Genomic DNA, 27,947 nt, shown 5'->3' on the forward strand with positions numbered 1-27,947 from the left:
AAGTTTGATGAAGATAGGACAAGTAGTAACTTAAATACAGGACTTGCTTCTAAAACTTTAATCAGTTCTGGATGCCAATGTCAATGCAAAGGATATAGCATAATTATGCTCCCCCGATTTCACTTTTGTCACAATTTCATGAGCCAAAAAAAAAAACAACCAAAAAAAAATAAAAAATAATATGAGCCATTTTTAATAATAAATCTTGATTTCCAAGACACTTTTGAGTACATATGTAAATATATATTTTTATTTTGAAAAGCTGATTCTTTGAGCATGTTTATAGTATTGCATAATCTAATAGAAAGGAACATGCCATATGTTTGAATATACACAATATAATTAAAACATACACATGTATATACAGTTTTGTTTATTAAAATAAGATTCAATACTTTGAACATATAAAAGCCATACTATAAGTCAACTTTTATAATAACTTCTTACTTTTGTTACCACAAATATCACAGTGGTTTGTGACGATGATTTATCACGCATTTAAGCTTTTTTTCCCATAAACATGTATCTAATAAGGCATGTATGCACACATTGAATGGTTATAGAAGACAAATACAGTTGAACTTCGATATCTTGAACACTGATATCTCAAATACAATGTATATGTCGAAGTGATTTGTAAGTCCCAACTACTTATTTTCTAAGTATTTTACCCTCAATATCTCGAATGCTTGGATATCTAGAAGTTTTTAAACAGTCCCATCTAGTTCAAGATAACTAAGTTGATGTACATGTATACTAGATCAGGTGACAATGGATGTTTGACTCTATTTCTCCCATGCATATTTTAAATTGGTGAGGGACACTTTTCATCTTTTTCCAAGGTTCATGAGTGGGGGAAATGGAAAAGTTACACATCACAATATTTTGATTTATAATGTTAACGGCAAAGAACCAAATTTATAAAAGGTTTCTTCTATTTTAATACGTAACAATTAAGATACAAAATATACTTTGACTAGATAAAAAAAGGTTTTTAATTGTTCAAACATTCAAAGTTGAAATTTAAACACACTATTTAATTGTAAATGTTACAAATAAGAATAAAAGAATATAGATGTACTCAATGATAAAGCATAATCTTTAACAAATATGAGAGATACTTATTAAAGGAATAGATTACATAGAGATATATTCCAAAGAAAAGGTTCTATAGAACTACATGTATATGCAAAATTTTCTCGTATTCAAACAAATCCCTTTTTTTTTCATAAACACATGTGTCCATTGTCTTACAATTTTGACTTTTCCACTATCTGAACACATAGGTAACCATTCAAATAAAATGATTCTACATGTGACCTTATAAAGCCAGTACAGTGTATATGATCATGCATACAAAGTAAGCTTGTCCTAGATGGCCAATATGTATTGCATGCATTTAATCAGATAACAGCAATGATAAGGCATCCAAAAAAAAAAATAACATGTACATAATATCCCTTATGCCTCACTTAATATTACCCTTGTATACAAGCAAACTATTAAAAAAAATTGCTGTAAGCTCCATCCACTAAATACATTAATATTTCATCTGCACTTAAAGCAATATGAGCTGCAATTTTCATGCTGAAAATTTTTTTAATGAAAATGTTATTTTTTACTAAAATGACAAAAAGTATCATGATTTTTTTATTTCTGTTCCTTAGTTATATGGGAAAAGCCCTTAGAAATTTTAAGCCTTCAATGAAACAAATTGAATTATTGTCGTCATGTACAAAAATTGAACTGACACTATATATTCCTTAAAAGAGAAATCTTTTTTCTGTCAAAAATGAATGACTTTTTCAAATCTTATTTATAATAAAAGTGTAAGTTCCATGCATACTTAGCATACAAGCAGGTATTTGAAGCAAAACAAAATTTTAAAAAATACAGCTCATATTTTTTTAAGCTAATGTAGCGCTGATCAAAATCATATAATCATTTAGGAACAACACATAAATGCTGAGTAAAATACTTGTGCCAATGTTATCTTTTAAATGATAAAAGGATAAAATTTGAAATAAAATAAAATTTGAAAAATTGCAGAAAAAAAAATAGGTTACAATGAATACTTTTGACTAAACTTGCCACAAAAATGGTTTAAATAAATTATCCAATACAAGTACAAAATATATATCCCTTTTGTATTTTATATACTGTTTTGGCATTTGGTTAAATCTTTATGTGCTAGCAATTATGTATGTGAAAATATGAATATAAAAACTACAATTAAAACATCAAGACTTTTTTACCCTGCACATTATTCTAGTATGATTTAAACTGAATTCCAAGCATTTGGAAATATGTTACAATTACCAGTAAGTATATACATGTACATTGTACATGTCAGAAATATACATAATGTAAATCTATAGAAACTCTGTAACAGAAAACTTTAAAATAGCTTTAGAATTATCAGAAAGTTCTGGTCAAACAAATAAAATTTCAATTAAAAACAAGTTACATATCCAAAACAATATAAATAAAATTGAGTATTCTTCAATTTTCATGAGTAATCTGGGTCAGTGTATATAAAATAAGTTGCTGCTGCTTATCTTTATTAATTTTTGAGAGACATGCAACAGTTATTAACCAACTTGAAAACGAGACAGTCATTATATACATATTTGGGCTTAGAAAAAAACCCCAAAAATGTCAAGAATATGATAAACTAAACTCAAGTTTTTTGTCAATTCAAATTGCAAAAAAAAAAAAAATCATTGAGAAATACAATAACCCGATCATAGAAATTATGCTTAATACAATCAACCTAATTCCTGAAAAAAATTGATATACACATAAAATAATGTTCTACATAATTAAGTTTACCATAGATCTTGAAAAATATCCTACATTGTAGTTTTATAGACCATACAGTCATGTAAATGTGTATATCTACATCTAAAAAGTTTATTGCAAACAATGTACAGCACACATAAACTGCATGTTGATCCCTCTGAGATTCTCTGTGTATATACACAATGATTTCACATGCAAAATTATAAATGTTCATTTTTATCAAGTAAACTCCAACAGACATATAACATATGCAAACCAACAGACACATTATGATGATATTCCTTCATGTATATCATATATGTAATATGAATCACACTATGAACAGCCATTTCTGTTTAGTAAGAAGCAATATTAACAAAATATGGTTAAGCTTGCAGACATGATTGCTTTAATAGCATTCATTAAAAAAAAAAAACTATGAATGAATACTAACTTAGTTCACCAAAATGGGCAATAGAACCCATTAAAAGGGGCGAAAAACCTTACATATTGTTGATATTGACAAAAGAAACTTCATGACAGGTTACCCTTTCAACATTTCCCTTTTTTGAGAAAAATTTACAAGTTGGATTTCTATGAGTCCAGAATATCCGAAATCCGATGTCATACAGATCCTTGAAGAGACTCAAGGCAAAGAAGTACTTGTCTCTTGGGGGTTCCTCTTTGTATCGTCTGCTCCTATCCGCCTTCAATGTTACGTGGAACTCAATGGCCATTTGTCTGATGTCCTTTAGAATTCCAGTCTGTAGCATGTTTGGTACGGCCATGTATTCATACTCCTCAATATCTATCTTAAGAACATCAATTGGTCTCTGTATAATAAAATAGATCAAAATCATTCAATAAAGTAATCTGACAAGTTTTATCATTATGATAAAACACTAAATCTAAAAGCCTGGGCCGCCCCTTTTCTCCTAACATTCATTGCATTATCTTTCTTCCCATGCAGATAACGAGACCCAGGCCACAGCAGTATTTTTTTTTTTTAGATATATGTATACAAAGCAATCCACTCAAAAGTCATTCGTATACAATTTATCACCCTTCATTAGGTCAATATATGACTCCATGCATCGTCCACTAAGTGAACCAAAACATCATCAAGGTTGAAAGTATTTATCAATGTACATGTATACTTGTAAACATACAAGATCTTTCATGACTATTTTTATGGGCATCAGAATTTTATTCAACAAGTTCATGTTTTCTATAATTGAATCAATGTGAACATTTTGACAACCCTCAAATTTCCCTCAGTTTTGCATGTGTACCTTGAACTCGCTTATATAAGGATCTTAGTTTTAAGGAGATTATATATGCCCATTCCTAACAACTTTACATTTGTATGGATATAAAAAAAACTTCTGCAGCAAGACACTACCGGTAACTATTATTGTCCCTAGACTTCGGCGCCATAAAATTTTACTTGCAAACAAGTTCACTGTAAAGAAAAAAATGTGAGACAAAAATAAAGTTTTATGGCCCGTTTTACCAATTGCAAGTTCCCTCCAATCATATAAAAATTGTGAAATTCATAAATTACTTTGAGATGAAAATCTTTATTAACACTACTTTTCATTTTTTCCCCAAGTTTATCTTAATATGATTTAATGATGTGAACTCTAGAATTTTAAAAAACAACAAATTCAACACAATTTCAGAATATCTTCAGTAATTGCTTTATTTTTATGTAAACCAACACCTATACACAAATTAACTTCTTTAAACAAAATTTGAAAAATATAAATGAGTGCATTTTGTTGAGATCTTGGTCGTTCCTAGCACACGTACTCAACACTAAACTTAAAACACACAACAACAAGTAAATAATGAAGTACACATCAACAATGAGAAGAACGAATCATCACATATTGAGGTATTCTCTTATAATGACCCTAAGAAAAGCCTTTTTAATCATCAGTCATAATTTTGATTTCGCGATTGTTTTTTTTATTTTCAATTCAAGAATATTAATTGAAAATCACACCATTGTTGGAAGCCCATGCCCAGTCTCACATACACTTACCAGGGTACTGACCATCTGACAACTCCCTAAACTTTTCTTGTTTTTATAAATTTATATAGGATCTCTCACGATTATCCATGGTATGATTTTTATCCAACTTGTTGTGTGTTTTCTATCTCGAGCCTTGGCGAGGAGATGAAAAAAGGCTTAGGAATAGAAAACAAACAATTTGGATAAAATCATATATTGCCATCGCAAATTATGAGAGGATCTTTTCGTCAAGTTTTACTATGTCTTGTCATAAACCTCAAGTATTTTCTGTAAAAATTATAATTTTTTGTCGCACAACACTTACTGCAAGACGTCAACAATATTACGCATAAAGAAAGTACCTTGAAGATTAGAAAACAAACATTTCCTTTTCAATCATATTTTTATCAATTTATGAAAAAATATAAAACAGCTAAAAGTTTCACACTTAGAACTCCGCATATTTCAACTGACTTATTTTTTTACTTTTTCATTCTACGTCAATCAATGGCCTAAACCATCGCATTGTTTACTTATGACCTCATGTTGGGTAAGAATAAACAGTGCAATATCAAAAATTTCTTACATGAGTGTTATCCAGCATTTACTGATCGAGCTAAACATGTGATAAATAAATGTATTTCATATTGTAATAAACGCATTCTCAATAAACTTATGAAAAAGCAAAACTTTTTGGCAGAACATGTTATGAAAACCATTTTGGCAGGATATGTTATGAAAACATGCTGTTGTTTATTTTTGATAATTTGATTTCAAATTTGATTGCTGAGATTACTTTGAAAATACGAAAACAAAATCAAAACAGGGCCTTATTACTCAAGTGAATGAGACAACTTGGTTAGTCCTTGATCAGTACAAGCATATGACAGACTGACAGTATAGGTTTCCAATGATGAAAGCACATATTAAGGCAAAATATGTACAGTATTCCTATAGTCATTGATAAGGTTTACTTAAAAATAAAACTCAATGAAAAAAAGATAAATGTGGAGAAGGCTAGAAAACACATTATCTGGAATAAAATATGGTTTAAATTATCAAAAAATCCTATCATTACATTTATCTAAGGTAAACAATGGATCCACAAAAAGTCAAAATAAAAAGGTTTTCATAACTATCAAACAGGTTTGTAACTAGTAATTACAATTAAACCTTGTAATGCTGAGTCAGTAACGTCAAGAGCAAATGTCTGGAATATCCAAGGTTTAAGATAAAAAGGTTAGCAACATAATAAACAGTTTTGAGGACTTCAAAATAACTTCGGCATAACATTCAAGATATCCATGTTAGAAAAAGATTTTATCAAGTTTCTACTGTCAGTATATATCTTCATTACAAACCATCATTTTGTACATGTGTTCTCATAAGCATTGTGATAGTGAGCTTGAGTTTGATATTAATGTACATATCTTTTTATGAGTACACTCACTGAACTGTTGTTTTACAATAGTGAGTGCTACAGCTAACATTTGATTATTATCTCGAGTCTAATAAATCATATAAACAAAACATATTCTATATGAAAACTAGTGGTACATTGAGCAAGCTCACAAATGACCCCCCCCCCCCCCCCCCCCCCCCCGCTAAGAAATATATAAACTGATGAAAAAAATTCCTCCAAAAGTAGCAGAATATCAATTTCTATAAACATCACTGATGATGGAATTAAATTTTTGTAAATATCAAGACCCTACTCTACTACATGACTTTGTTATCAAAGTTCAGATAATGCAAACAAATACTGTTCAGCTGAGTATTTCCTTTGAAAGTAAGCTATTAAAGCAACAAAGACATTTAATGAAAATTGTTTGGGCACTTTGAGACCCATGACCACACTCTGAATTTCAACACTAAATCATCTACAACTGCCTAGCTTGCAAGAAGAGAACAAAACTAGTAAGCACAATGAATGCATCTGCCAATGCCTCAGTTCATAAAAACAAACAAGCTAGCACTGGACAATGAATAAAAAAATACTGATAATATTAAGGCAAACTTACTATATTTACAAATATTAAAACTTGTATGTATGTTGTTTTTCGATCACATCTATATCAGTCTAAATTTTGATTACCCTATAATTTTTTGTATCATTGGTCTCAATTCCCTTATTCAGGGCAAAATCTTTTTTGTTCATCCATTGTAAAAAAAATATTGTTAACTCTGATTCAAATGTATAATAATATTCATCAAGAATATAAGTTGATTGCAATTCATCACGAGGTGGTATTCATTCAAAATTTCAAATAAGGTTATAACACATCTTCACAAAATCTCCACACAAAACTGGTAGACTTTTACATAATAATTTAAGAAAAAAATTGTTTGGCTCAAATACAAATACACATGTATGTTTATCAACTGCAAAAATTTGGCACAACCATTTTAAGATTAACAACCAGTGTTAATACTAAATTTCAATGCGTACACCAGTGTTAATACTAAATCTCAATGCATACAGAGTATTTATTTTTTTTGGTTACAGTTTTGAACTCTGATATAACTGGCCAAAAAAATTAACTTAAGTTTCTCAGGCCAAAAAATTCTAAATGTTATGTGGCAGACAGGTAATCAAATTTTTATTGCATGATTTGCAAAAGGGAATAACTCAATTTTCATACCTCAACAAAAATTGAGTTATTTCCCTTTTCAATATGGCAAAAAATGAATTGATAAACAGCATTGATTATGAAGTGTCGAAGCTTAAGAAACATAACATTATATTTTTATGCCTAGAAAAATCATTGTATAAAATCTGTTTAATATAAAGAAATAAATTAAATGCAAATTTAACTCAACTATATGTTCAATGGACATACATTCAAACAATGCCATATTACATAGTAAAGCTTATTGGAAATACATAAAGAAAGGTTGGGACTTCCAACTCACTTTGACATATCCATGGTATCCTATTCAAGATATCCAAGTTTAACTGTATATTAAACCCTAACATCTTCAATTAGGTCAAGTCCATATCTAGAGGCTTTATGTGACCTAGCTAATCAAAATAATCACCTCATGTGTTGAGGATTGAACAACATATTAGAACACAAACTGGTAAAACATTTTGTCTCAAGTTTTTTTTAAAAAGGAGACACTGACTTTTAGAGCTGGATAAAAAAACCCTAGTTAAAGTTGTTGATGTTGACGAAAGAGACTTCATGACATCCAGATCTTTGTGGTGCTCCGTTCCGCGGGGAAAATTTACACCACAAGTTCCTATGAGTCCAGAAAATGCGGAATCCCTTGTCATACAGGTCCTTGAGTATACTCAGTCCCAGCAGGTACTTCCTGGCGTCGGGTTCAATGTTGAGGGTGATGTGGAGCTCGATGGCGAACTGTCGAACGTCATCCAAAGCCCCGCTACTGATCATTTGGGGGACAGCCACCCATTCCCACTCCTCGATGTCCACTTTGAGAACATCCATGGGCCTCTAAAAACAAGACAACAAAAAAAACCTATGATTGTAAAATATCTGGGGTAAGATTAATGTTTAGTGATCATGCATGTCGACTTCAAGGTATTAATATCTTAAAACATTGCAAGGTCATTCTCTCAGTCTCGGTTTTATGTAATCTAGACTAAAGGCAATGAAAGTGTTTCTAAAATGAGTCAGCTGCAAAACTTAGCTAAGTTAATACACTATTTTTTGGACAATGTACCTCATCCTATATATTGAAAATATTACTCATTGATTAAAATTTTGATTGCTTCAGCTAGTCATATAAACCTAAAAATTTAAAAGTAATGCAGAACAATATTACAGCTTTCAAATAAAGTTTCAAATAAATCTGTTGTATTACAAAGCTTTAAGTTAAAAAAAATTCAACAAACTGGGGTTGTTTTTTTTTTTTTTAGCTTAGTATTAAATTCAAATCACATGTAGTTTTTTTTCATAACAATGATTAATAAGTAGAACAACATAATTTAACAATATTTGTATTAACTTTGTCAGGATAACATTATATATAGAGTAAGGGGTCCATTACAAGTCTACAGGTATAATCTCATCTATAGTATACCACCCCGACTGTATGCAATTCTACAGCAAGTACCGGTACTACAATGTACTGATACAGATAAAATATTTCATAATGTAAGGAACATCAATGTATAATGAATACATTCAAGTTAAAACAGTGAACTCATCATGCAGATAATGAAGTGTTTAAAAACTAAAAAGCATAAATCAAATTGAAACATAAGACTGCAACTCATGCATGACATCTCCACCTCCCCCCCTTTTTTTTTTCAAAAAATAAATTCTTATTTCAATGTTGACCCTCTTTATTGGTTAAATGTTTAATGAAAGCTCTGAGTGAAAGCAGACTTAAATGAACAGAAGATGCTTGTACATGATCATATGTATTTGAAGCTTCATGCCAACAAGCCTTGTCAATCTTTACAGTTTTCAGTTTATAATCTTATTTTGGATAGAAAAATTGAAATGTAAATCATTACCAATATTCAGAGAAGTATCAAATATATATCATTAATAGAACTCTCTTTTTGAAAATACACGATCATAAACAATACTTACATGTAAAATGTGTGTGTTATTGCTGAATTCCAATTAATATCCTTGGCCTCATCAAAAGGAAAACTACGCGCCTTTCTTTTAAAAAGATTTCTATGATTTTTTTTTCATTAAGAAAACAGACACCCAAACTGAAATTTGGTACATTTAGGATTAAAATAAACATATCTTTGATCAAAAGATAATCAGGACAAGAAAATTTTGTGTTTATGAATGTTACAACAAAATAAAACTGTTAGGAATATTCTCTAAAGTTTTAAAGAAAGTATATAAATGATTTGAGAAAAGAGATCAGGAAAGATTCTTGAGAAAAAGTACTATAATAATTAGGATGCAGGGATATTTTATCAAACTCTTTATTTTACACCTAATATGTAAGGAAGAAAGGGGTTCAGTATTAGGTACAAATAAACCCACTGTCCACGATTTAAAAAAATAAAAATAAATCTTATACAAGTATCTATATTGCTCAAACTTGTCTAACTTTATAGCTTGCTACATTTCAACTTCAATGACAATCTGAGGGGGCGACCATGCATTTATGTCCATTCATTACAATTACTTTTAATATTCCATTAATTTGTATTTACCAGTAAAATTACAACTCAGAGTGATTTCCACTTCATTGAAGACAAATTACTTTTTCCATTCTTCTACACAGAGTACTTTTTTTTAATAAAATTATTGATGGAAAAAAATTTTGGAGCATATAATTGAAATAGAAAACACAATGCCTTTGGCCCAAACACATATTCTATTCTGTGACATGATGCAGCTACTAAAGCGGTTTTAATGAAACATTTCCTCTATGGCCTTTGCAACTGCAGTCAAAGCAATTAAAGCCCTCTCCAATTCCATTTCATTATATCCTATCATCTATAATTTACACCAGTTAGCTGCCGACTGCAATTATAGCCATTACAAGGACGTCATTCCACAGCCAACTACATGTCCCTTTAATATGATATTACAGAACACAATGTGTGGGTCTTTGGTACAGAAAGGAAAATTGGGTTTAACTGAAAGATCTACCCTACAGAAAACGTCAAAATAATCTCTAACCCTGTCCACCTTATTCTCTTTCGAGAAGTCGATGTAGGCTATGCTTGTCCACTTCTTAAAAGAGAATATGTCCACCTTAACATTACCTAAATGAAACCTCCTACATGTTTGAAGGTTTTTGAATTTTCTTGCCTTTACGGTTATAATAAGGGTGTTTTCAACTTTGAAAGGAGCTACATAATTTAATGAGATGAAAATTAACATGTTATTTGCTTAATATTCTAACTTTTGCAGAAGTACAAGGCCATTTGCACTTTCGATGCATGAAGTTTCAAGACATGATGAGTCTCAAGTGCAACTTTGAAGTAAACAAACTCACTTGCCTTTCTGACAGCTATGCGTTTTACAATTTAACTGTTTAATATTTGATTATTTTGTTTTAAACTGGAATCTTTGAAGAAGATTATAAATATGGTACTTGTCTGTACTGCAAAGCAACCTAAAGGCATACACAGAATAACACAACCCTCTCCAAATAATGGTTATTGTTAGCCTATCTGATATTGTATTAAAGATGTTAAGTGATTAATAGAACTAAAATAAATTAGAAAATTGCATGTGCAGGTAATGGCTTCCTCATTAATAGAATAGTGTTTAAAAATTCATGACATGCTCTTTATCAGAGATTGCTTTGTATACAATCTGAATAGAATTATATAAATTGACGAAACTATCAGAGATGTCGAAAACCAGCATGTAAAATGCCAGAGGGCATTAACCAATGCTGTAATTCATTGATCAATTCAACAGACAAGAGGCCATCATATCTACATCATGCAGAAGTGTTAGATTATAGCATATGCTGAAATGAAAATTCTATGTTCATGTTAAACAAGCCATTTAGTGTACAAAATGGGAAAAAAGAGGAAAAAAGCCAGCAATGTTGTATAGTTTGTTACAAATGAGTCTAAGCATTGCTTGGAAAAATCATCTCTCAAAACTTTCTCTCCCCAAATAATCATATGGTTACTACAGAAAATGGCCAAAAACATCCAAACCCAATACATGCAAGGAACAGGCTTTCAGTGGACAGCATGCCTATATACATACCTTGGAATGGCCCAGCTCCTCCCTCTGTTTCTGGAGGGTCCTCATTTTCCAGTTGGTCCCCCGTGATGGGTTATTGTCCCCGGACAGACCAGTGGCATGGAAGAAGACATTTTGGCCATGTTTATGGTCTCCTACCTTCATACTACAGACAAAAACAGGCACTCATAGACACTGGTAAATATTGAAAACTTTCATTGAACATACATATATAAGTAAGAATAACTGACCACTCTAAATTTTATTGTGTTTCAATATGTAAGAATATACATATATACTGGGGGTACCTACAAAAAGGCGAGAGAGAAGAGAGAGACGGAGATGGAGAGAGAGATTATGACAATATGCTGCATTTGTACCGGAATTAATGAGAGCAAAATATGCAACAAGAGGCCCTGGAGTCACTTGTTCACCTAAACAGCAATATCCAACAAACTTTAGACTGCTTTTCATATATGTATATAATAGAGTATCAATTACAAAATATACTAATATATAACTGTACTGTAGTAGGCTACATGGACAATGTAGATTGTATATCTTGATTTTCAAATTTTTTTCCAACATATTCTTAGGTTAAACATTCTGTTTCTTTCATTGTTTAATTTTTTGCAAATAAGATATTAAATTTTTTTCCTCTATATATTCCTAAATAAAAACCTGACCTCCATTGTGGCCCCTACTTGCCTCTTGTGATCATGATTTTAACTACATTGTAACTTGAAACTAATCTACCCAAGGATGCTTTCACCAAAGATACAGCTTTTTGGCCTGTTGGTTTTTGAAAAGAAGATTTTTAAATAGATTTTTCTGTCCATATACATGTATATTCCTTTATGAAAATTTTACAACCCCCCCACCAAAAAAAAAAAAAAATTTAGGCCCCTCCTTACCCCTAGGGGTTATGATTTAAACAAACTTGAATCTACATTACTTGAGGAAAAATACAGTTTTTCTGGCCAACTGGTATTTGAGAAGAAGAATTTTAAAGACTTTTTTTCTATATTTACTCCACTTTGAACAAACTTGTATCTATTCTACCTAAAGCTCCTTCCACACAAGATGCAGCTTTTCTGGTTAAATGGTTTTTGAGAGGAAGATTTTGAACAATTATTCCCTACATATTCCTATATAAAAATTTGACCCCTGACCCCCCCCCCCCCCCCCCATTTACCCTGCCTAAGGATGCTTCCCCATAAGTTTCAGCTTTTCTGGCCAACGGAATTTATAGAAGAAGATTTTTGAAAAATAAGAGCAAATTTTCAATAATTCAAACTATCTTCTTTATTAAGAGGGTGTGACCCTTAATATGAACAAACTTGTATTCCCCTTGTCCCATTTATGCATTGTGCTAAGTTTGGTAGAAATTGGCCAATTGATTTTGGAGAGGATGATGAAAAAAAGTCAATTTAAGACAACAACGACAATGATGACACCAATAGACAACGCACAAATTTTTATCAGAAAAGCTCAGGCGAGCTAGAAACAGATTGAGAAGTAAAAAACACCTAGAATACTGTACAGTTACACGTATGTCAGATTTTTGAAATGCTTTTTAATAATACAGATGAAACGTCTGGACTCCTTGAAGAAAATCGGTAATAAGGTCAAGGACAGTATGGCTTACTTAAATTGTTGGGTTTTTCTCCTTTTTTTTTGCTTATTAGATTTAAGAGTTTCCACTTAGGCAGGCTATCTAATTACAATGTACAACTGCTGAGTGTCATAATACTTAGATTTGATTTCAGTGTACCAGTATTACTGAGTAGTCCTTCCATTTCATTGATCAATTCATATCAACATCATACATGTATTTGCCAATTCACAGTCAAAAAATTTCAGAGGCTTGTCTTGTTACAGATTGCATGATAGAACACTATACACATAACCATGAAATAACTGCCTTTATACACAATAGCAAGACTTTCAGCAGCAATGTTTTATGTTTTTCATACAATTTTACAGCATTTTTGTTAGCTGATAATGTGGTTTAGAACTCTCACTGGTCACACAAAAATTGTGCACTCATACAGAAATAGCATCATAATAAACTTTTCAATACCAGTGAAAAATGTATGTAGTTAAATCATACTGAAACTTTAACTTTGAATCTGCAGATTTCAGTGCAGTTTTGAATAACTCAAGACTGCTCTGGTCTAGAAAACTTGAGCTACTGTGTTTTCATCAATATTTGTTGCACACCAATTTTCATGGATTTCATTCTTCAGTTGATGTTCATCTCAGTATGATGCGAATGGTAGAAAAGCTGCATGTCCTTAAATTTACATATCCTCAAAACTAAGAATTTAATCAAATATGGTTTTCACAGAATCTGTTTATAGTTAATTCCCTCTATTTTAATATGGGACAAGTTTAATTTTTTGAATTGAGCAAGCACGGGCCAATAATTTTTTTTCATTTTGAAGTTCAATTAAAGTTCACAATTTATACTCTCTACTTGAATTTATTACGGATATTTCCTGCTTTATATCTACATCAAAACCAGTGAATCAACTCATATTTAGTCATCAACTATAACATCTTATCCAAAAAGATGTACCGGTAGTCACCTAATGGTGAATGTTGGAAAACCCAAAAATATTTCATCGTTCTTGACTTCAAACTGAATCCGGGATCTAACTGATTTAGGGGCATTCTCTTCATACATGCAATGCATGTACTATCATAAGAAGACATGCACCTTGAATATGCTTTGGTTATTTTTTGTCTTTCCTGAGCTAGTAAGGATTGTAATTAATCTTTTGCTTACAATTCTACACTCCCTCTGTATATCCATCATCAGTGCCTCAAAATATTTTTGTTTTCTATATAATGACCATATTAAACAAAACAAAAATACGACTCAACTCTCTCAAGCGTAATACAGATGTTACGTGGATATTGGTGACACGACCATCCTAGGGCAAACAATCGACTATTCATTATTTAGTGGCTTCAGGATCACAGTGTCAATTTCATCATGGCTGTTTTTTTTTGTTGGTTATTAAAAGCTTACAGTAGACAATCCCAAAAGTTGATTGAGTGTAGCCATTTGTGCAACATATAAATTTGATTAATTCTACCAGAGGCTAAAAAGGTCACAAAAACCTACTGCTAAATGACAAATCAGTTACTGCTTCAAAGTAATCATACTTTTAATTCCTTGTTTTTCATTCAAAATTTGAAAAATTTGCCTACAGATGATGAATTCAAGACTCCATCCATGGTTGATTAGTTAGAAAACAAATTTTTGTTTATTTCCATATGCTGAACTATCCACTAACAAATTGTTAGAGTTGATCTACCTGGTCAATTTCCAACATTTCTACATGTACTTTTTAAACCATAAACACAAAAAAGGGTGTTTGTACTTGATCCGAATTTTGAATGAATAATGTCCATGAAACGGTCTATGAATTTGCCCAGCCTGTTGATAATTTGTATTGCTATGTACTTTCCTCTTTGTTCTGATCAGAGTTAGTAGAAAAATATGATGATCAAAACAGGTTTGATAGTCGTCAGTTTTGTAATGTTGGAGCAATCCCATCACATTATCATTTATTATATGAAAAAAGAAAAAACAAAATTTTACAGAAAGCTGTCTGCTGTGTAACTACATAACACTAAGCTAATCTTGCATATACATAAAATTTGATTTGTCAATACAAATACTCAATAATATTGAATATCATGTAAAACTTAATAAATAGCAGTTTACAGAATATATGTTTTTAAAAAAAAAGATTTTACCGCTAAGTTTGTGTACACTAACACCAACATACACATGCACAAATAGCAATGCTACATCCCCTCATGAGGGACAATACAAGAGGCCCAGAGGCCACATCGCTCACCTGAGCAACAATTGCCTTAATTCTGATCAAATTAGCATTATACAGTATCAAAATATCTTGACAACTGAGTACAGTAGATCTTGCTAAAAACCACTAGGGACTGTGATTTTGCAAACTTGAATTTACACTACCCGAGGATGCCTCTACACAAGTTTAAACCCTTTATGGCCAAAAATTCTTTAAAAAGAACATTTTTAAAGATTTTCTCTATATATTCCTAAGTAAAAATTCATCCCCCATTGTGGCCTCACCCTACCCCTGGACTATTATTTAAACAAACTTGAATCTATATGATCTGGGGATGCTTCCACTCAAATTTGGGCTTTCCTGGCCTAATAATTTTGAGAAGAAGACTTTTAAAGATTTTCTCTATCTATAAAAATTCATCCCCCATTGTGACCCCGCCCTACCCCCAGGGACCATGATTTGAACAAACTTGAATCTACACTTCCTAAGGATGGTTACATGCCAATTTGAGATTTCTTGGCCAAATATTTTTGAGAAGAAGATTTTTAAAAGATTTCCTCTATATATTCCTATATAAAACTTAATCCCCCAATTGTGGCCCCACCCTACCCCCGGGGACCATGATTTGAACAAATTTGAATCTACACTACCTGAGGATGCTTTCACTCAAATTTGAGCTTTTCTGGCCTAATAGTTTTTGAGAAGAAGATTTTTAAAGATTTTCTCAATATATTCCTATGTAAAACTTGATCTCCCAATTGTGGCCCCACCCTACCCCCGGGGATCATGATTTGAACAAACTTGAATCTACACTCCCTGAGGATGCTTCCATTTCAATTTGAGCTTTTCTGGCCTAATAGTTTTTGAGAAGAAGATTTTTAAAGATTTTCTCAATATATTCCTATGTAAAACTTGATCTCCCAATTGTGGCCCCACCCTACCCCCGGGGATCATGATTTGAACAAACTTGAATCTACACTACCTGAGGATGCTTCCATTTAAATTTGAGCTTTTCTGGCCTAATAGTTTTTGAGAAGATTTTTAAAGATTTTCTCTATATATTCTTATGTAAAACATGATCCCCCTATTGTGGCCCCATCCTACCCCCGGGGACCATGATTTGAACAAACTTGAATCTTCACTATCTGAGGATGCTTCCACTCAAATTTGAGCTTTCCTGGCCTAATAGTTTTTGAGAAGACTTTGGCTCAGGTGAGCTAAAAAAGGTTAAGTTTACAATATAATAAGTTGTTAAAGTTGGTTTCTGGAAGAAGAGACTTTAAAAATTTTCTTAATAAATATTGAAATTTTTTTAAGTTTTTTAATCTTTAGTTTTTAAGATCCGTGTACAAACATAGAATTGTGGGCAAATCTCTGTATCTTGCTTATAATTCGAAGCTTAACACTCAAATATGGTTAGTAAATAGAAATTGTAATAATTAAAACACAAGAAACATGCACTATAACAAATAAAGAACACAATTTATTTTTTCGAAATGAATCATATATATACATGTACATGTATATACCTACATATTTCCGACAGCGATATCAAACTCTATTTAAACTGAATAAACTCGAGAAAATGCCGAGCATCTCAACAAAACCTATTGCATTAATATACCATTACGCAAAATATAATGCCGAATTACCGATAGAATGAATTGTATTTCAGTACTTTTTTGATACATCAGATTTTGCTTAATTTGCGCAGGTAAACAGTTAACTGTTTGATTTACCGAAGTCTGTGTTTGATTTGATACGTAAAAATCACAAAATACAGACGATAGTTCCCAGGTTACAAAGCATAAATAATGAAAACGAAACGAAAATCAGAACAAGCTAACACCAACGTCATGTGTGAAAACTGTCGACGCATTGAAATATTTAGCCTCAATTTCATCACAAAATCGGCACCAATATATTTTGCATGTTTCAAAAATTTCCCTTCATTCGCGAACTGTTGCACAACAAGCAAATTCATCATAGTCAGATCGACCCTTTTCGTATAATGTCATGGCTGCTTTAAACAAAGAACCTCGTTTTAGATGTATGGAATACGAGTCTTGGTAAAATGGGTACGCAAACCCGGGCTGTGGCAAAATAAAAGCCGGGGCAGATCGGCAATCATCAATTCCAAATACGCATTATTTTGCAGCAATATTTACAGCAAATACAAATATACTGGTCCATCAAATATCCTGAAATTTTAATGAGATTGGCAGATTAATAACTGCCAATCTTTTGTTTTCCCCAGGCCAAGTCTTGTCTACCCATTTTACCGGATGCCGAATCCGAAGCTATTAAACTGATTGAAACACGCCTTTCCTTTATTATTATTTTCGTAATAACTCAGATTTGAAACAGAATTAGACCTTAATTTTTGCAATTTATATTTTCCTTCCCATAAGGATAATTAATGCTAAACTACGTTGAATTGGAATCAGTAGTTCTTGAGAAGAAGATTTTTTAAAATGCACCCCCCTTTTTCTACAGTTTCAAGGTTTTCTCCGCTTTGAATACAGATCGGACTTTTATTTCTGCAATTTATATTCGCCCTCCCATAAGGATGCTTTGTGCCAAATTTGGTTGAAATTGGATAAGCGGTTTTAGAGAAGAAGTTCAAAATGTAAAAAGTTTACAGACGGACAGACAGACGGACAGACGGACGGACGGACAGACGGACGACGGACAAATAGTGATCAGAATAGCTCACTTGAGCTTTCAGCTCAGGTGAGCTAAAAACTGACTTCACTGTAGGCATGAATTCATTATAAGTGAGTTTGCTAACCTGGGATCAAAGGAATGGACTTCACAATTATACTTTTTCACTATAGCGTCATCAAAGCTGAAATCAAACTGGATTCTGGAAAGACATATAATAAAGAATATGGTTTAAATTGCATTCCATTAAGCTGTGTTTGGAAGGACATTTAGAATAAAACAAGACCTTTAATCCAAAGAATCTTCAAGCATTTAATTGGCATATAATTCATCTTAATCAAATTTCACATTAAGTGCTAAGGATACGATTTTGTCAAATCCAGAACAAATTTTTCATGTGAAAAGAATAATCAATTTCACATAAAATTTTTATATCAAACTCATGCGAATGCTCTTCTCTTCACATTAAGATTTATAACTGGCTGCATGTTTACAGAAATCCTTGTGGTATATGTCTGTGGGTTAAGGCAGCTTCTTACTACCTTTAACATTACCCTATATAAACTATCCACCATAAACTTTTCATCAATCTTATCATTCACCCATACGTTTAATGGACAGTCTACTGGTAATTCAGTAAAAAATTCTCAGTATTTATTATCACATAACCAAATCATAGTATACCACAATGACTTAAGTGTCTTAGAATTCTTACATAGTATCAATAAAATGGCTGCCAATGAAATTAATTAAATCATTCAAAAATCCCCCTGGCAAAAGAAGTAAAATGAAGCTGAAATTTGATTTAATCTAATTATCTTTGTTCTCTCTTGATGTAATGTACTTTCTCCGTTAAAATGACCTCCAGAGTCCAATGAAATAGAACCATTTAAAAAAAAACCCTTGTAAAAGAAGTAAAATGTAGCTGAAATTTGATTTAATCCAATCATCTTTGTTCTCTCTAATTTCTCTGTTTCCTTCGCAGCTTCACTTACGTGTTGAGTGTGTGAGTGTGTGAGTGGACATTTTGAAAGTTCTGATTTAACAATATTAAATATAAGTAAGGGCACTGTAGCTGCACACTACTTTGTATGACTTGTCAATAGTCAAAGAAACTTTTGTCAACTACTATGAGTATTTGCTACAATAAATATTTGATAACATAGATTGTCCTTGAAAAAAATTGTTGCTCAACCTACTCAGTTTTGACTACACTAGCCGTTTTCTGGTGAATAGACTAAATTTCACTTTTTACCAAGAAAAAATAGACTAAAGCAACACATATAGCATCTATCTATTTACCCATATGAGTAGACTAGACAGTTGTTTCTTGGACGGAATCTGTAATCATCACAAAAGTCCCATCCGCCATCATCCAGCTTTCCTAGGCGGATGACTTTCCGGCAGAAAATCTGTAGACTGTTAATATATCTGAAAAAAATAGGTGCGATATGTAGGTTAGGTTTAACCTTATTAACATTTTATTTCATATTTTCCAGAGAAGTTTATATGATTTAAGTTTTTTTTCCAAATTCAATGAGCTCTGGAATTAGGTGTGCTCTCTCTTTCTCTCTCTCTCTCTCTCTCTCTCTCTCTCTCTCTCTCTCTCTCTCTCTCTCTCTGTACAAATGACTTTTTGTTCAAAATCACAAAATTAAAAAAAATCAATAAGCAAACACATTTTGTTCAAACAAAGAGGCATGGAATAATGACTGTCCAGCACACTTTGATAATTGATTTCCCTTCAATAGTTTGTCAATGGTTGTGCTTGTTTAGGTGTATCAAGTATCCACAAATATCCTATGGTTTTCAGTAGCTGTTTGCTAATCCTCACAAATACTAGAGTACATTTCAAACTCACAATACAACAGATTCCTTAAACACACCTAGATGATTGAAAGATGTTTAACACATTGACAGAGTTTGAAAGCTGGTATATTGTATAGTAGATAGGAATTCAATACATGTACTCAGTTTTATAGTTCAATAGTGCACATATTGCACTGCCATAGAACATTATTGACTTCATTACCATTAAGGCATTGTCTGGTACGTACTCGGAGACATTGGGGACATACATACAAAAACCCAATGTCTGATTGGGTAGAGTGCAAAAGACAAATGGCATATAATGTTTATTCTAACCAATGAAATTGAGTCAAAACTTTTTTGGTTAAGTGTAGAGAACTCGTTTCAAATAGCTAAAATAGATGCACGGATCCTAGCTCCCTTGACTAATAACAAAAAAGAACAATTTTTGTGAATGTTGCAGGATAATCTCCTCATGGTCTATAGAAATGTTGTTTTGAAATGTAAAAGCTTCATCTCTTAAATTGCCTCAGATTTTAAATCTCAAAACAACATTTGGAAGCCAAGAAGGTAAAAATGCTGCAACATCATGATAACAAGAACTTAATTCCAATTTTTTTTAATGTAAAATTTTAGTACAATTCATTTATTCAAAGAATATTTTAATAATATATTCAATTTTTCTAGGGTAATAAAACTACCAGGTATAATTACTGATATTAAACTTAAAGAAAAAAGCAGCGTTACAAATGAGTTTGGGAGATCTTTGGAACAGCATACAGGAACTCTTAGAAACATAATTGTTGCAATACTCAGTGTTATGACTGGTATTACCGTACATGTATCAATATGTGATGATATTGATATACCGGTACATGACATATTTCATAATAAATATTATTATCCAAAATTATATACCTAAATATCAGTATAAAATTGGTAAATGTATTTTTTATATCTGATAATCTTCTCATGACATTCATGATTTATTGGAGAATAACAGTCATATATTGTGGCATTTCTTGATCTTGGTCATACCTGTAGTGTAATGTATGATAATGTTAGAATAAATCATAACATAAATAACATAATCAATGAACCCCAAACGACTTTCTGTGAATGACTGACTGCATTTCTTGACCTTGGCTATAACTCTGCATGATATAATGTATAAAAATAAATCATATCACAACTATAACCGTACATGTATCAATATTTGATGATATTGATATACCGGTACATGACATATTTCATAATAAATATTATTATCCAAAATTATATACCTAAATATCAGTATAAAATTGGTAAATGTATTTTTTATATCTGATAATCTTCTCATGACATTCATGATTTATTGGAGAATAACAGTCATATATTGTGGCATTTCTTGATCTTGGTCATACCTGTAGTGTAATGTATGATAATGTTAGAATAAATCATAACATAAATAACATAATCAATGAACCCCAAACGACTTTCTGTGACTGACTGACTGCATTTCTTGACCTTGGCTATAACTCTGCATGATATAATGTATAAAAATAAATCATATCACAACATAATCAGTGACCCCCCCCCCCCCCCCCCCCCCCCCCCCCCGAACCCGTTGAAACTGACCGGTGATAAAGATCCCCCAGGGCTCCCTGGTCCATCTTCTGCATGGCTTCTTTGGACGGTAGAACCACTGTGTCATTGTGAGGGTCAGGGTATCCCTGGCGGTACTGGTCAAGTTTGGAAGGAGGCTTTGTTATCTGTTCATATGTAAAACAAAACAGAGGTGTCATTATTTGTTTTTATAAAGTGAAATTTTTATACATGCATATACATGTATTACAATATAGAGGTTACATGATACCAGTATGTTCATATAATAAAACAAAATAGATGTTTCATTATCTGTATATTATAAATTACATAAAATAAAATACAGGTAGATGTTTTATTATCTGTTTATATATATAAAACAATATTTACTAGCTATAACTTCAAAATGACAGAAAGAAATAATTCAGATTTTCTACATCAGACAGTTAGTGAAACAGAGAGAGCTTTATTTATATAAGAATTATTAACAAATATGAAAGTTTATTTTTATGACATAATGTATGGCTAAATAGTCAAATATAGTGTTTTCTTTTTATGTTCATATCTGCATTGACAGGAAATTTCAATAGCAAAACTGCATGCCTTCATATTTATTTTGAATTATAACCATTACCTACTTCTGTTGTTTAAACTTGAAACTGATGTACGCGTTTCTAATTTTACCTAGTTTAGTCATGACTTGACATGATCATCATTTTCGCTTTAGCATTTCATGTTACGAAATATTTTAAGTTTAGACAGTTATTTTTATTTCACAATGCAACCATAAATGCTAGCTAAAACTTTTAGTCCATGTTCAATCATTCCAAGTTCATTGTGTTCAATTAACAGTGTCAGAATTTCTGTATCACAAAAACTATTACATGTACAATGATTTCAATCAGATTCACTTGATACCAACTTCGACTTCTTTCACTTAAACATATTGACTCAAACTACATGTATGTCCTTATGTGAAGTTTATAATATTCGATTCCCCACATTCTACACATGTATATAAAAACCTCTACACTTGTAACACTCTACACATTTATAACTGCATGACTTAAACTTGAGCATCACTTGATACATAATAATAATCCGGATATGATTAAAAAAAAATCTCAAGGGCAACTATATAAAGTTGGTAAACAACCTCTTTTTAACCGAGATTTATAACCTTTTTCTCTATCTCATTTTATTTCGTCTTAACTCCACTATAAAGTATTCTTCCTTTAAAAGTAAGATTTGAAGAACAAACATGAGCCTGTCTACATTCTATTACCCCAGGGTCTTAATTCAGTTCCTCATGATCGACTACAGTGAGTTAATTGGTCTTGGTTGTAAATACACACCAAAGAATACTTATACATGAAGAAGAGGAAAATACTGGGTAAACACTTCAAAAGTTGAAAACTTGAGTGTTGTAATTCTGTAAAATCCACTCTGTATACACAAATACTTGTGGGATAACAAACCAAATTTATATACATGTAATACAGGAAAGAGAAAGAGAAGGTTGGGGGGGGGGGTGTTAATGATTGCGTCCCACAAATTTATGCCATCCTACACTATTTTACTTTACATTGAAACGTGCATTTTTTTTACACGAGTCTTTACACCATTGAAAATTGAAATGCCTCTTTGTATGATTTAACAAAGAAATGTTGTATATTTGTTCCTGACCCAATTTATAAGGTCAAAAGAAAGAACAACACTCCCTGTCTTTTTGTTACATACAAACATTGAAGTGTACGTTGCTGAGATCTGGTTTTAATATTTTCTGTCATTATACATGGATAGCATTAAACCTGAAGTAAATCAAAATTTAGATGTAAATGGTACAGTTAATATGTCAAAAGTTACAATCCAAACCCTAATCGAATAAAGCCAGAAGGGCTATATGATAGATTTGATCACGCCCCAACTGAAACTATCACCTCATAATATAAAAAAAATTATACCTTATTACTTCTATTTATATAATTCTCAGCAATTGTACAATTAAATATTTCAATATAAATAAGCAAACCCCACTTGCGCCCCAATTATACGTCATTTGGATTTATTGGACGTACTGCATAGTACAAAAATGATATGTACCCAGAAGTGTTATCAGAGGCAAAGACACTGAAAAATGTAAATATCTATACATGCATGTATATACCGGGTATTTATCTATATATTAAAGGTCTCAGTCAACATATTGCATGTTATTTCTTCAATACAATTAGTGACACTGACTCATTAGAATCATTTTAACAAGCGCATGGACTTTGTGTAGTTGCAAGTCTCAGCAGCAATGTTACGTACTACGTAGGCTTGTCTATTTCATTGCTGGCCACTCAGCCATGGCTCTTTTGAAATCAACAACAAGATTTGTCTGGCTTTTAAGCCAAGACTACCTAATCTTTGCATATTTCACTTGAAACCAAATTTAATATTTTAACTTGTTATGATGCAACAAATTGATAGCTACGCCCTACCCGAAGTCCAATTTCTTGTTAAGGTGGTTCTAAATATTTCTAGAAATAGAAGCTGCAAGATGCTTCCCGTAAAGTCAATGTCACCACCAATGTTAGACAGAAATTAGATTTATCTTAATTGGTACAATCTTCTGATAAATTTCAGTGAAATCAGCTTTGCGAATGCAATTCATTTTGCATCATCAAACCATATAATATATTATCAAGAAGTCTAGTTTAGTGATAGAAAATGCAGAGAATAAAGCAATTCGAGTGCAATACAGGAAAAGGATGTTCAGTAAAAAGTCAAAGTTATCGTATGCTGATGCATGTACAGGTACATGTATAAATACAGAACACAGTGTGTACCGGTATTTTAGAGAGAAAAAAATCTAAGGATGAATGGGAAACTTCAATACTCCTTTTAATAAACAGTTAAATTAAACCTTACTTTAAATTCTTTACCATAATTCTCAATTTTTGTTATCTATAACAATAAGTGTATAGTTCGATTAGCTAAGTCTCAAATTCAATACCGGCTGGGCCGGGTTTTTATACTTTTTAAATTTTAAAATTTATTTCATAAAGAAAGGTTTTATATTTTGAAAAAATGAATTCTGTGAGGATATCTCAATTTGCTGTACATTGTCATTCATCCATATATTAAATACATGTATCAAATATCTCAGTGTCCCATTCCACCTCACTTTAATCCCACGCAACTTACATGAACCTCATGTGCATGCACACTAAAGTCACGGTGATCCTATGGAATTGGAGAAAATCACCAAATAAACATGTGGATAAATATGGCATATACACATTCATACAATGGGAAAATATGTATATATAAGCATTAGTGCCCCTGCTCCCAAAATCACGCTAAGGTGGAAATTTTCCTTGATCAAAAAATATTTTTTAGAGTTACCCTATATTAAACAATTTTTATCAAATAAAATAATAAATTGAAAAAGCACAAATACCATATATATATTAACAGTTCAAATTAACTATGTGCCAAAGACACGTATTGTATAAAAAAAATTAACATATAAAAAAACATATAAAACACCATTACTGTGAATTATGGTAATCAGGAATCGCTAATGAGACAAAATGCTGAATATCTACACACGCGTACACAACTTTTCATTTTGATTCCAAACTGACAACTTTGCTTCAGAAAAGAAAGATTTATTTGCTTACACTTCCCTGAATAACCTAACAGAATATCATGACAATTAACACAGAATCATTATAAGACATTTTCTCATTATATTGTTGACTGATTTAATCTAATAACTGCAGGTAGACAATTGCCAAATTTCTGTTCACTTAGTACATTTTTTGTAATACATATAAACTTAAACTTGTTATGAAGTTCAGGTTTGATTAATTTATGAATAAACATAGAAATTGCAAATTCTCATCATATTTCATTTAAAACAAAATGCTTTTTATTTTGTATTTACCAAAACCTGTTGTGAGACATAAATACATGTGATCATAATACATATCACAAATTTAATTTGGTTGGGATACATGCAATGGTATATCAAACAAAATTTCAATTTCTTCTTTCTAACATGTTGTAAACCACAGCACTTTGTGTCAACAAGCACCTGCAAACCTAGTGAAGATTCAAAAGTTTCCTTTATACTTATATCGATAAATTGATCAAACTTATCATTCAGACTGCACTTTCAGCTAGTCTCTACCTCTGTTTCTATTCACTTTATAACTGCAGTATGTGGGAGTGAAATTATCTCCTCTCCTAATATTTTTTCTCTCGATTTTTTTATACATAATTGTTACAAGTGCATTTCAAATTATGATATATTGATTCTTCCACTTATCTTTATGTTTCTATTATTCATTTCTAATTTTCTATACATGTAAATTTGATACCTGCATGTCTAGTACACAGTAATGTTCGAACATACAGTGCATTGATCAAAATCATTCACAGTTAAACATGTACTCCTATTTCTCTTATTAAACTGCTAAACTTTTTGACATCCAATGCTATTTTTATTTTTTTTCCCTCGCGTTTTATCAGATGTAGAAAGAATTCTTTGAGATATTTCGACTGGTTATTTTAATTCATCGACCATTGACCTGGTTCATGTGCTATCTAGCTGCCAAAACATTTGGTAATTAAAACTGAACAACTGCAACATGTAATATTGAGACAATTCAGCAGCATATTGCTTTCAGGTCAATTACATTGTATACATGTGTATGTGTATTTATTATTTGACTCTAACCTGGTACATTCAGTTTGCATGTACCATGACGTGTATCTTTGTGACAGTCCAGCGCAGAAGAAAAAAACAGTAGTTCAGTCGGGAAGTACCATTTCTTGCCATTTAATGAAATAAATCATAACTACACAGAAAAACTTAATGGTGGCAAGGAAAGGGATTTGCCGACTTGGCCAGAATTGGTCTACAGTCAAATAGTCCTGCAAATTTCAGTAGAATTGCTTATCCACCAAACAACTATACAAAATATACTCATGCATATAACGTTAAACTGGATTAGAACATTTCTTCAAACTGTTTCATGGATGTAATTTAGTTCTTAAATTTGCATGTAAAGTGAAGGCATGAGGAAGGTTTTTTTTTCAAAAGATCAAATCTTGTAAATCCTTACATCTTTTAATCAGAAAAAAAGAAGAAGAAAATCTGTTATGATATCAAGTATCAAGTGAAAACAAGTAACCAGACTGAATGGGGGTTCGTTGGGAACCTACTAGCTATAGTTCAGCTTCAAATCTACCTGAATTTAATAAAATTTAATTTGTACATGTATATATAATTCCGATCAGGCAACATGGTTTTATTTCTTTAATATGTGATTTTATTCTGAAGTACTGTACACAACTTATAAGGTACAAAAGCAATGCAACGACAGGCAACAAAAAGATTCAAATCTAAAACATGTCAGTACAATACCTGTATCAATGATTCGCAATGAAAACACATTTCCCCCCTATTTTCTACCCTATGCATTATTTATTTAAAGACCTGCAGATTATTTATTTCTTTTCAATGCTGGTTTCATGAGGTTTTTTTTCTATACTATGTCAACTTGTCAAGACAATTTTACACTAACAGATCAAACGTTCTAGTTTTGAGGCATGAAATCTACTTATGAATAATTCTTTTATCAACCGAGGTCGGAGGAGCATGTAGAATTTTTTTTTTTACCACAATTTCCCTTTGGTCAATGTTGTTATCAATTTCTGCTTTCATGTGGACAGTGCATACTTCACAAATCAATGAGATAATTAATCGGTGGCATTGTATACAAATACGTGTCAATTTAAACGGGGTCACTGGAAATGCTAGCCCATTCAAATTTGTAGGGGAGAAAATTTAAATACAATTCCAACAATACCTTCAATTAGAAACATGATCCTGCAAGTTTAAAATATGAGATTTCAGAATAACTATTCAGGGACGTATTATATTGTGAAATTTTAATTCATAAAAAAAATCGACTTCAAATCAAGTTTCACCTAAAACTGAAAGAAATTATTAAAAGTAACAGTTCAGATCGAATTATTTTAAAGGTACAGTCCATATGTCTACAAATAATTCATACAATCTGCCATGCTAATCAATGACAATGAATGATTTATAAATAGACCATATTGTGCATTGTCAGTAAACATGCACAATGATGCAATGACCATACTGTTTCGTTTTTGTTTCAATGCGGCATGTTTGTTTGGTCAGCCAACAATAAATTGTAGCAATTATAAAATATTTGTTCTTACCGCTTCAGGCTGGTTAAGTCGTTGTAAAACATTTGGCCCCGAGCGTAGAATATAGACAATTGTGAAACTTGCCAAAAATAGCAAGATCAACAAAACTGTATTTCTGCCTCTCATGGTAGCAATAATACGCTCTTCCTATATATATATTTTTTTTCAATGTGTGTGAAATCGACACCCTCCGACACACAACTCCATACACACAATTCTAAATCATGGGCTATGGACTTTAAATCTCCAGTTAATCCGAACTAAATACACCAAGACCTACATGTTTTTCTTGAGAATTTACACGTGTGCTCTCTTCCTCTAGCTTTCGTACAATGAGTGTGAAAGCCAAACCGGTGACGATGC

General features: G+C 31.7%; 1 protein-coding gene across 3 annotated transcripts; it reads right to left on the bottom strand.

Annotated features, from left to right (window-relative positions):
• Positions 1–175: 175 nt before the first annotated feature.
• On the bottom strand, positions 176–27,936 carry LOC128165209 (probable methyltransferase-like protein 24). 3 transcript variants are annotated; one of them, XM_052829476.1, is made up of 7 exons: positions 27,597–27,936; positions 24,540–24,578; positions 21,381–21,514; positions 19,257–19,385; positions 18,082–18,156; positions 11,473–11,614; positions 176–3,614 (listed from the first exon to the last, which is right to left on the bottom strand). In XM_052829476.1, exons 1-7 carry the CDS (start codon positions 27,708–27,710, stop codon positions 3,285–3,287), a joined length of 963 nt encoding a protein of 320 aa, XP_052685436.1. In that variant the 5' UTR covers positions 27,711–27,936; the 3' UTR covers positions 176–3,284. The 3 variants fall into 3 exon arrangements, with proteins under 3 accessions (XP_052685436.1, XP_052685438.1, XP_052685437.1); XM_052829477.1 differs by lacking the exon at positions 176–3,614 and adding an exon at positions 6,390–8,256; XM_052829478.1 differs by lacking the exon at positions 24,540–24,578.
• Positions 27,937–27,947: the final 11 nt, after the last annotated feature.

Source organism: Crassostrea angulata, chromosome 10, assembly GCF_025612915.1.
Source record: "Crassostrea angulata isolate pt1a10 chromosome 10, ASM2561291v2, whole genome shotgun sequence".
Lineage (NCBI taxonomy): Eukaryota > Metazoa > Mollusca > Bivalvia > Ostreida > Ostreidae > Magallana > Magallana angulata.

What these genes read in the sequence shown, in the direction of transcription:
- LOC128165209 (XM_052829476.1), bottom strand. Translation starts at nt 27,710, where the DNA reads ATGAGAGGCAGAAATACAGTTTTGTTGATCTTGCTATTTTTGGCAAGT. An exon ending in TGCATGCACATGAGGTTCAT is followed by an intron (nt 21,515 to 24,539) that starts GTAAGTTGCGTG and finishes ACATATGAACAG; the next exon opens with ATAACAAAGCCTCCTTCCAA. An exon ending in CTGGGGGATCTTTATCACCG is followed by an intron (nt 19,386 to 21,380) that starts GTCAGTTTCAAC and finishes TATTTTTTTCAG; the next exon opens with ATATATTAACAGTCTACAGA.